The sequence below is a fragment of the Colius striatus genome, chromosome 11, assembly GCF_028858725.1.
Source record: "Colius striatus isolate bColStr4 chromosome 11, bColStr4.1.hap1, whole genome shotgun sequence".
Taxonomy (NCBI): Eukaryota; Metazoa; Chordata; class Aves; order Coliiformes; family Coliidae; genus Colius; species Colius striatus.
The window spans coordinates 10,629,672-10,639,470 of record NC_084769.1 but is presented as its reverse complement, the minus strand read 5'-3'; the positions used below and the strand labels follow the sequence as shown (position 1 = coordinate 10,639,470).

The 9,799-nt window shown below is 49.3% G+C and overlaps 1 protein-coding gene across 1 annotated transcript; it reads right to left on the bottom strand.

Moving 5' to 3' along the window:
• Window positions 1-3,729: 3,729 nt before the first annotated feature.
• TMEM37 (transmembrane protein 37) lies at window positions 3,730-7,915 on the bottom strand. The gene is made up of 2 exons (XM_062005155.1): window positions 7,833-7,915; window positions 3,730-6,948 (listed from the first exon to the last, which is right to left on the bottom strand). Exons 1-2 carry the CDS (start codon window positions 7,851-7,853, stop codon window positions 6,376-6,378), a joined length of 594 nt encoding a protein of 197 aa, XP_061861139.1. The 5' UTR covers window positions 7,854-7,915; the 3' UTR covers window positions 3,730-6,375.
• Window positions 7,916-9,799: the final 1,884 nt, after the last annotated feature.

Genomic DNA, 9,799 nt, shown 5'->3' with positions numbered 1-9,799 from the left:
CAGCTGAGCTGTTTCCACTCTGGCTGTACATCCGTTGCTCAGGTATGCTCCAGTGACAGTGGTGGGTTCAGTTTTCTTCCTTTGCCTCTTCAAACAGTGGAGACCTCAGAAATAACAGAGGTCCAATTTGGATCTTTCTATCTTTTTGGAATGCCAAAAAAAGGAGCTATTCTAGCATATTCCAAGGATTGGCAAGAAACTTTAGTAAGATGGCTTTTGCCAGTCTGTACCTCTGAGACTTATCCAATTAGTCTTTGAAGGGAAGCAATGAAAGCCTTTGAGATGTTTAAAACTCAGTTAAACCGGGCAGCATGAGGTATCTTGTGAAAAACACCACCATAGTGGCTAGCAAAAAAACTCTTTAGAGTGTGCAATCACTCAGCATGCTGAAATCTGCAAGACTGCACTCTGTAATACACTGTTGCAAGGTGTCTGAGCTTCTATTGCAGCTTTATGTTCATGAGGATAAAACTGTTAAACAAAAGGATTAAAAAAAATGATCTGACAAATGTGATCAAACGTCCTACTTGATTTTGTGTCTGCCTTTCCACAGTTGGGGCAACTCTTGCCTGGGCAAAGATGGCTGAATAGAGAGTGAGTGGCTTTTATCACATTTCTCCCTCTCCTGATCACCCTACAAGACAATGGCAAAACGTGCATGGTATGTCAAATGCTGATGAAGCAGCATTCCCCAACCCATCTGGCAAAACCGCTCCAACAGCCTTTGTTCACACCAAACTCTCATGGCAGACTTCTGCCACTTCACCAGAAGGGAAACGTGCAGAGAAATTAAATAGAGGCTTTCAAAGTAAAATTACCTGTGCAGAAGCAAGTTTTTGAGTGCTATTAGCATGGCTTCAAACACTGAGATTCTGGAACAGGGAGGGGGGGTTAGCAGGAGGGTTTTGTGCTCTCTCTGGCCTCGTTGGCTTTGCCTGCTGATGCAAGTCACCCAGCAGCAGGAGAGCTGAATCTCTTTAAAACCATGAAAACAACAACAAATAAAAATCAAACAGAAAGCAAACAAAGTAAGTGTTTCCAGGAATTAATTTGAAGCTTATGCTTTTGGAAATTGCAAGGTTTTGAATCAAATTTGTCCTTTAAAACTTAAAAGCCAAAGCAAGTGGAAGGAAGAGTAGAAGGGGGATCAGTCCCATGACAGAAAGTGAAAACTCCTTCATGCAGGTTTGAGTGAAAGATTTCACCTCTTGCTGCCAAGTAGAGGCTCCAACCTTCTTAGGGGTTCACTCTGTCCCTGTGCATTTAGCAAGTCAGGTACTTACAAAAAGATACAACCATTAGCCTAATTTTCTCTCTGGACTACAAAGATCACCAAGAAAAATGAAACAACTTCCAAGGGCAACTTCCAAGTTCCCCGTCTGAGAATGAAACACTTATCAGTCAAGACAAAACAGATGTTTGTTTTAAATGCAAATGCAAGCATAAATGAAGAAATATCGATTCAGAGACACAATAACATGTAATTAATCAGATCTGATGCAATTATTGACTCTCCCACAAGCCAGTGTAAGAGCTCAATCTCACAGTCTGTAGGTAGGACCAGCACAAGGTCGGGTGGAGCTCAGGCTGAGCATGATATGTCTTTGTATAGGAGTTTTGGTGAAATAGGGGTGAACCACATGCCCCAAAATAAAACACTCTGTGGGCTTTTTTTTTTTGTATTAAAAAAAATATATAGCATAAGTTATTGTTTAACTTGATCATTTTGGTTTTGACTTGTCTGTAATAACCACAGAAAGGAAGCATTTCCCGGTTCTGTACTACAAGTTTGCTTCAGGCATTGAGGGATGGCCTGGTTTGTATGAAGAACTGAGGCTCCATGAAAAGCCTCAGATATCAGCTGGCATTTCCAGTCCTGGCAAGCATGTAGCCCCAGGCATTTTGGTGCTGTGACCTGCCTGGAGAAAGCTGCTGCCAAACACCACTGCAGTGGGATAGGTTCTCATTTCACTCACCTTCTTTCTGCACAGGCGATGCAAAAGCATTCTGCCCTCCTGAGGATCTCTCTTGATTAACTGCACTGACATCACTAAAGAGGTACTTAGTTCTGGGAATGTTGACATGTTTACAAGCAGATGAAGAGGAACAGGGAAGTAAATCTCAGCAAGCAATGAAAAAAGTGGGAGGTGAACTAGTGAAAGACACAAGCTGCCAGCAGCAGTAGCCTGAGACAACTGACACAGGCTCAACACAAGCTCTCTACATTCAGAACTCCCTCTCTCTGAATCCCTCCTCGGTATTCAGTGTAAAGCATTCATTTGTTATCAGTACATAAGACTATCATTCTTCAGCCAAGTAGTTATCAGGGTCACTGGTGACAGCCTCTGGCTATTCACACTAGGTGCCCTGAGAAGGTAGTTGCAGCTCTGCAGGCAGCAGCTCCTGCAGCCTGAACATCAGCAGTTTAAGACCCAAGGCTGAATTTAAGATGAAGTAATTAATGGATTTTCTCTCTCAACACAGCAACAAGGAAGTACCCAGCAAAAAAGCAGTATTGCTGTGCAGTGAGCATTCACATTGTGCAACACCTTCCCGGGCATCAGAAAGCTGAACTGTTTCTGAATGGGGTGTTGCCAGTTCCCAGGGGTTGGATCCCAGTGAAATGCCTCAGGAATGCAGCCAACATCCCTTCTAGGCTGCCCCCAGGGAAGATTTTCTTTTTTCCCCTCATCCAAAAAGGTGGTCCTTCTTAAGTGTGCAAGCTGATATGAAAGGTTTAGAATAAAGGCGATTGCCTACTCACCATAGGGCACAGCAGAAGGAAAGAGAAGGCAGATGAGGACAGTCATCTTCCCGTAATCACCTTTCCCTAGCTCACAAAAGCAAACAAAGCTTAACCCCCAAAGTAGGTGACCCTCCCAAGCACAGCTGATGAAGTTACTGCAGACTTAAGATCAAAAGACTGGTATCAGCCCAAGACATCTCTAGCCAGCATGCCCCAGACCGTTATTTCCTTATTCTTACCTGCAAGCAATGGTTTGTGCACAAGTTTCTAATTAAAGCTGGTAACTGAGCAAGCCTAAACAGCTCATTAACAAAAGGTGATGTTCACTACCCTGCTTTTGAGATATATTAAACCATCAGAGACAGGCCAATGACCTCTCCCATCAGAAGGAAAACACCAGGTGCTAATTAACTTGAGCTTACATAAACTAATTGTGTCAAAGCTGGAAATCTGTTTTCCTGACATTTAACTAAACTTGTTCATACAGTAAGCTTGGGAGGAAAAAAAAAAAAGCATAAATACATTTGTACTCGAGATATTGCTTCTGCAGGCCATATAAGCAGAGCTGAGGAAAAGAGCAAAGATGCTCCAGACATAGGGTGTGGTGTGGGAAAGGGGAGGTGAAGGACACAGGAAAGAGCTCTTTAGCTGGTAAACAGAGCAAATATAACAGCAGGAAATCATTAAGCTCCTACAAGGTTATCTCTTCTAATTCCCATGAAGCAGGACAGCTGACTGCCCCTTCTTGTTTTGCAAGACAAAAAAATCCAGTGCTGGCTGCTTGGGCTGATGTGGACACAGAAGGGAGAGGGGAATGTGCAGTGGTGCATCAGCCTTCTTGGTCAGAGCTCACCCAAGTGCCTATCAGTTTCTTCCTCAGTCTGGCTGGGTAAACAGAAGTGGTGCTTGGGAGATTACATAAACCTCACTCATCCCCTTAAATCTACCCCCCAGCATGTAAATATGAAAAGAAAGAATTACAATTATCTTATTTCAAAGAAATTTATTTAACAAACTTCAGAAACGTTGCTTAACACTTCTCCAGGCTTCAGAAAAGTTACCCACTGCTGCAGAGGCTGTCCTGTGTCTCCTGGACAGTCAGCCCCATTTTGTAATATGTAGCCATCAAAACACATCTTCTTCCAGTATAAGTCAAGCAGTACTATACAAAGCCAGCTGGAAAACCAAATATAGTTACTGTGTTTTCCCTAGAGGATTCCCTGTCCCCAAAAGGCCTCTTCTTCAGCTAGCAGAGGGCAATCTAAAACTTCACAACTTCATTCACAACTGCACCAAGTCTTGAGTGAACTCAGTGGCCATTTCCCCACTGCCTCCCTCTAATCTGAGCAAGAGGCACCAGCCTGGGGCTCCAGCTGGCTACAGCTGCCTTCCCCCAGTGAAAGGGTTAGGGGCACAGCCTCCCACTAACAAAGAGTACCTGCAGAATTGATTTCCAGTTTCTGCCATCACCAAAAAGGCACTCTGAATTTCTAGTCAAGCCATGGACACCCTTGACTTCATATAGGAGAACTGCACACCTGGCATGGGCACCCCTAGGCACCACAATTGATTTTTTGGGTTAATTAAGGCACTAACACCAAAGTGCAACAGTTTGGGAATAAACCTTGCAGATTCTCTCTGTGATAAGTGGCTCTGCTAAAGCCAACGGTAGTGTTTGCAGAAGCATCTACAAGATCAGTCCACTAGCATGTTTTCAACAGTGCAATTCAGCAAATTAAAAGCACCTTCACCAAGAGAGACACAGTCACAGTGGAGTTTTCCAGAGGCAGCTTAAGGGCATGAGTCCTTGAGAGTTGGTCAAGAAACCAAACTCTGGGCATTGCAAGAACTTCAAGAGTTGGCTGGGCAGCTCTGTGCATTATGTTGGCAGAAAGATGGTCACATTCATGTGCAAAAGCACAACTGACACTGTCCAGAGCAAGCCTGGTTTGAGACAGCATCACAAAACAGGCTTAGGTGCTAGAGTTACAGAAATCTGAGAGGGAATGGAGACAGTCCTCATGAAGGCAAGCAAGTCCACAGGAGCACTCTGGGTAAGCATGGATGTATGCTCAAGCAGGACTTAAGACTGTCTCATCATGGCTCACCTACACAGCCTTATCAGCCTTTGTACTGTTGTGCTTTTCAGGTGAAAAATTGTGTCAAACTTGTAGCCCAAGAAAGGAGAACCTTGCCCAACAGCTATCGGACAAGCTGCAGAGATGAAACATACAAGAAACATTTGCTGTGAAACAAAAACACAAGTGGCTTTACCAGTGGATACAAAACAAACATTAAACCTGAAACATTCTGAATACATTTTTATCTGTGGGCAACCAAGTCCTATATTTGGGCAGGAAGGACACACATGTAGGGCTATCAACCTCCTGAGGTCTCCTGCTCAGGTCATTTCTCTTTTTTACACCACAGGGTACTTCAAAGCTGCAGCTATTTTGGAGACCTTGACTCAGGCATTACCAGGAAGACCACCAGCCTTAACATAATTTGGGCCAAGTCTCTGTGGCAGATTAGAGCTGCCCCCATCAGCTTTGGCAGTCTTGGGCAACTTCTCCTCCCAGGCCTATTGTTAATCAGGGGGGAGAAAAGGACTTGGTCTGGCCACAAGGATCTAGAGCTTTCTCCTCCCAGAAGAAATGGTAGACAAGACTCTCAGCTACAGGATGAGCTTGAGCTGACTTCTCACTGTCCCAGGGGGAAATCCTGACAACCAAACATGCCCCAGAAGGTCCAGTGGCCTCAGCATAGTCTGCCCAGCCACAACATCCACCTACAGCCCGTGCAGAGCTTGTCCCTCTTGCCCCTAAGATACAAAAAAGAAGCTAGGAAGACCAATGCCCCATTACAGTGAATTGTGCAAGGGCTGTGAGGGAGCAGCTTGCGTGGTCAATTGGCACGTGCCCTACACAGGTGGCAGAGAAGCAGTGACAGTGGGCAGAGGCCACTACTGCCCGAGGAAGGCATCACAACCCTTCCCTGCATACCTGCATCACCCAGCACCTGCTCTTGGCCCCAAGACAGCTGTATGTCCCTGTGCTTCTGTCAGAAGTGTCCCAGAAAAACTCAAAGGAAGGGTACAGGGAACATGCTAGCAGAAAACAAAATGGGTGACCAGATCAAGGTCTGTGTGGCTTCTCTTCTGAAGGAGATGGAGGAGCGAGATACAGTGAAGATTCTCAATATTCCATGTCAGAGAGCATGGTCAGGCATAAATCATCTGTCCCTGAGACAGAGACAAACAAAAGTTGTGTCACACTCTTCACAGGCTCCAGAGTATGAGGAAAAGCATAGCAACACCAAAACCATGACAGCACAGGCTTTGTGTAAGCCTCAAAATAACCCACATGTGTAGACTGCAGTCTGCCACCCCTCTGCATGTTTCATGGGATGTCCTCTTCCTCAATCCCAATCTCTGCTCTTCTCATGTCACGCAGCCTCTGTGCTGACTGGTGGGTGGTTATGTCTTCTACAGGCACCAGGGCTGACGCACCCTTGCCCTCCTTGCACACGATTTAAGACACGGTGTCCTTTTCAAACTTCATTCCACTCCCTTTTTTTCCAGTCTAATTGGCAAAGCTGATTACACAAAGGCGGAGGTGCACCCTTTGCACCTAGATTTTGCCTACCCCACTCCTGGGGTGCGTGAGGCTGTTGATGTGAAGTCCACTGATCCCGTTCAGGAAGAAGAGAAAGGCGGCAACGAATTCACACCAGTACGTCAGTGTGAAGCCCATGAAGCTGAGTTGATCCTTCAGGAGGATGGAGAAGCTCAGAACCCCGGTGGCCGACAGCAAGAAGGAGCTGAGGATGAGAAGGGAGCCCATCGACCACTTCCGCCTTGCGTTGGCATCCTCACAGACTTGGGACACCATCAGCAGCTCCAGGCCGAATATGGCCACCACGACAGCAAAGGACACCATGCTTCTGATGGGAATCATCCCAACACTCAGCCCTTCCACCTTGGCCAGGCTGAGGTCCGTGACGCACTTGAGGACGCTGCCGTTGCCAACGCTGCAGAGGTGCCACAGTCCAAAGAGCTGCCCCCTCGCAAAGAGCCAGCGGCCATCGCAGACAGAGATAGACGACAGGACCACTGCTATGGCCACGCACAGGATGATTAGGCTCCTGATAAGTGTCTCAAAGAAGGATTTCTGAGGTCTCCGGTGTGCCAGTAGCCTCTGGGCCTTAAAAGAGAGTAGAAGCAAAAAGCCCCTGAGTTAACCACTAATGAAGGGTGAAACAAAACCAGGGAGACAGAGCTGTGGGACTCCAGCACTTGAAAATATTTGCTTGGGTACATCAGACCCCTTCTTGCAGGGGAAGGCGAGAAATTTGTTACAGGCTGTACCCAGGAGAAAGGAAGGGTGGGTGAAGCCCAGTTCCCGGGCTGCATAAACAATGCTCCCACGTCAAGGCCCAGGTTCAGGATCACAAAGGCTCTGGGCTGAGCAGGATCCCTGCCCCGCAGTCCCCGTGGCACAGCCTCCTACTGTGGCAGGGCTAGGGGAAAGCCCCAGCCTCTGGGAGGATGGAAGCAGAGGCCGGGAGGCGGCAGGAGCAGGGCGCTGGGCACACAACTACCAGCACCGCACCCCTTTTCCCACAGCCCTCCCGGGCTGCAGCCAACCCGGCTCTCCTCCTCCTCCTCTTGCCAGCAGCAGCGGTCCGGACCCGGCTCCTCACCCCCGCGGCACGGCTCGGCTCCGCTGGGGCGGGGGATCTCCGGCTGCAGCCCCCACGTGTGCCCCTCTCCTCCAAACCTCCCAAAAGTCCCATAATTTTACCCTAAAGCCAAGCCAAGCACCTCGCAGCCGCCTCCAACTCTGCAGGGCAAGCGGCGGTGCTCAGGTGCGGCGGCAAGCGCGGCTGCAGCCCGGCTGGTAGGGACGGGAGAGCCGCGGAGCAGGCGGTGGAGGGGCTCCGGCCGGCCAGCTCCGGGAAGGATCGGAGCGACTTCGGCCACCCAGTGCCAGGGACTAGCCGAAGCGACAGCCTCCCGGCGGGGCGATGCATAGCCCTCGGCCCGGATCCTGCCCCGCACCCCGGCCCGGCGGCGGGAGCCACATACCTGCGCCCCGATGGCGGTCATGCTGCCGGCGGCGCGGGAAGGCTGCAGACGCGGGCGGGCTCCGGCCGCGGCCTTTTATCCCCCGGAGGGCGGCGGGCAGCGCGCCCGCCCCCACCCGCCACGCCCGGGGCCGGGCGCCTCCGGGCCCCCCCGCGGCTGACTCAGCGGCACGGCCAGACTGGCGGAGCGGAGCTGGACCGGGCCGAGCCGAGTCGAGCCGAGCCGAGCCGTGCCGAGCCGAGCGGGGCGCAGCTGCTCCGCTCCCACCGCCGGCTCGGCGTAGCGGTGAAAGGCAGCGCTGCCCCAGCCCAGGGCACAGCCTTGGCCATGCCCGGGTAGAGCACGACCGTCCCGGAGAGGCGTCTCGGGCGGCAGCGGCTCCTCCCGGCGCACCGCGGGTTCTCGCTTCCCGTGCGCCCGGCCACCACTGGCTCTCCGAGAGCTCGGTTTGTTTCTCGAGGTTTGTTTGTGGCCCGATGTCAGGTCGTCATGGGATGGGGAATGATCCCGCATCCCTTTGAGAGGCTGTTGCAAAGGACATCTCCCCACACACCCCGCACCGCTGCACGTTGCGGTGATGCCCACCCACAGAAACGCCCGCGGGTACGGTAACGCCCGTCCTGCCCTTCCCCTGCAGCTGCCCTGTGGTATCTGCTCCCGCTGTTTGTGTTTCCGAAGCCACTGGGACACGGGCTCTCCTCCATGCCCGGCCTCTCACCTTGGGCCCTGTATGTGCTCTTATCTGGTACCAGCGTACTGAACCCTATGTACCGTGAGCAGAACCTGTACCATCAGCAGAAACGTCTCTGCTCATAAAGTTTTATGCCCTTGCTCTTTTTCCCACTGCCGTTTTGCTGTCCTCTAATGAATTACTGATTGCTTTACTTTTTTTTGTAGGGCTCCAAAACCCAAGGAAGTTGGGTTTTGCTGTGTCATCAGAAACTCTGGTTTCACCGCCAAATTCTGGTTTTGACTCCAGCAGAGCAATTTGCAGGGACTCCACAGGCTTCCGTGGACAGACCCACAGGTTGTTGTTCCTGGGCCCCCCTTCTAGGCAGCCAGGGGCAGAATTCCACCATTCCTTTTCCAGCCGAGAGGAGCTGAGGGATCTCCTTCTCCACCATGGGCTGGTGGGAGTTACTGTAACTTTACCTTTCTTCCACTTGCCATTTCTGAACAAATCAGTTGTCTGTAGAAACTGTGTCATTAATCTTTACACAGCTTTAAAGGCATATCTACCTGCTATGCTTTGGTTGAGGGTGTTTTCTGGAACACTGTTTCTACCAAGAGGGAGTATTTTCAACAATACCTTTACCTTAGTTTTCATGCTTTGCATTTTAGTGCTAAATTTTGACCTTTCTCTCCTCCTGCAGAATCTTTTGTTTCATTGTTTCTCTTCAAAGCCTTCTACATGATTAGATTATATTTCTATCAAACACTGGACTGGGATTTTCCACTTTTGCAACACAGCACATTTTTGCAAGGTCTGTTGTTAAAACTTCTTTTGTGGGTTTGTGGTCTGCAACATTTCTTGTTTTCTGAAGACGTTATCCAAGCCAGCAGACCTGATGCTTGCCACATGCCTTTCATTTGAGGGTCATCAGATGACAGAATAGCTCTATGAACACCCGGGGCTATTTATTCCACAGGTTAAACAGCATTTCCCTATAGCAGAGTTTGGACTGGTTACATGCATTTGCTGCTACACTTTTCCACTTCTAAGTTCCAGATTTAACAATATTTCTATATCTTTGGCTCAAAAAGAATAAGCAGGTCTTGTTTCACATGCTACATGGACTGAACGAACGTTGCTTGCACGTAACCGTGCTAAGCAAGTGCAGGCTCTGGCCAGACAAAATACACCAACTCTTATCTGGCAAAAACCTTCACATGACTTGTGCTTTCTGCAATGTGGGCTCAATCCTGCACAGCATGACACAATTTGGCCCCCAATTAGCAAAATTATT

What these genes read in the sequence shown, in the direction of transcription:
- TMEM37 (XM_062005155.1), bottom strand. Translation starts at nt 7,853, where the DNA reads ATGACCGCCATCGGGGCGCAG. An exon ending in TGACCGCCATCGGGGCGCAG is followed by an intron (nt 6,949 to 7,832) that starts GTATGTGGCTCC and finishes CTCTCTTTTAAG; the next exon opens with GCCCAGAGGCTACTGGCACA.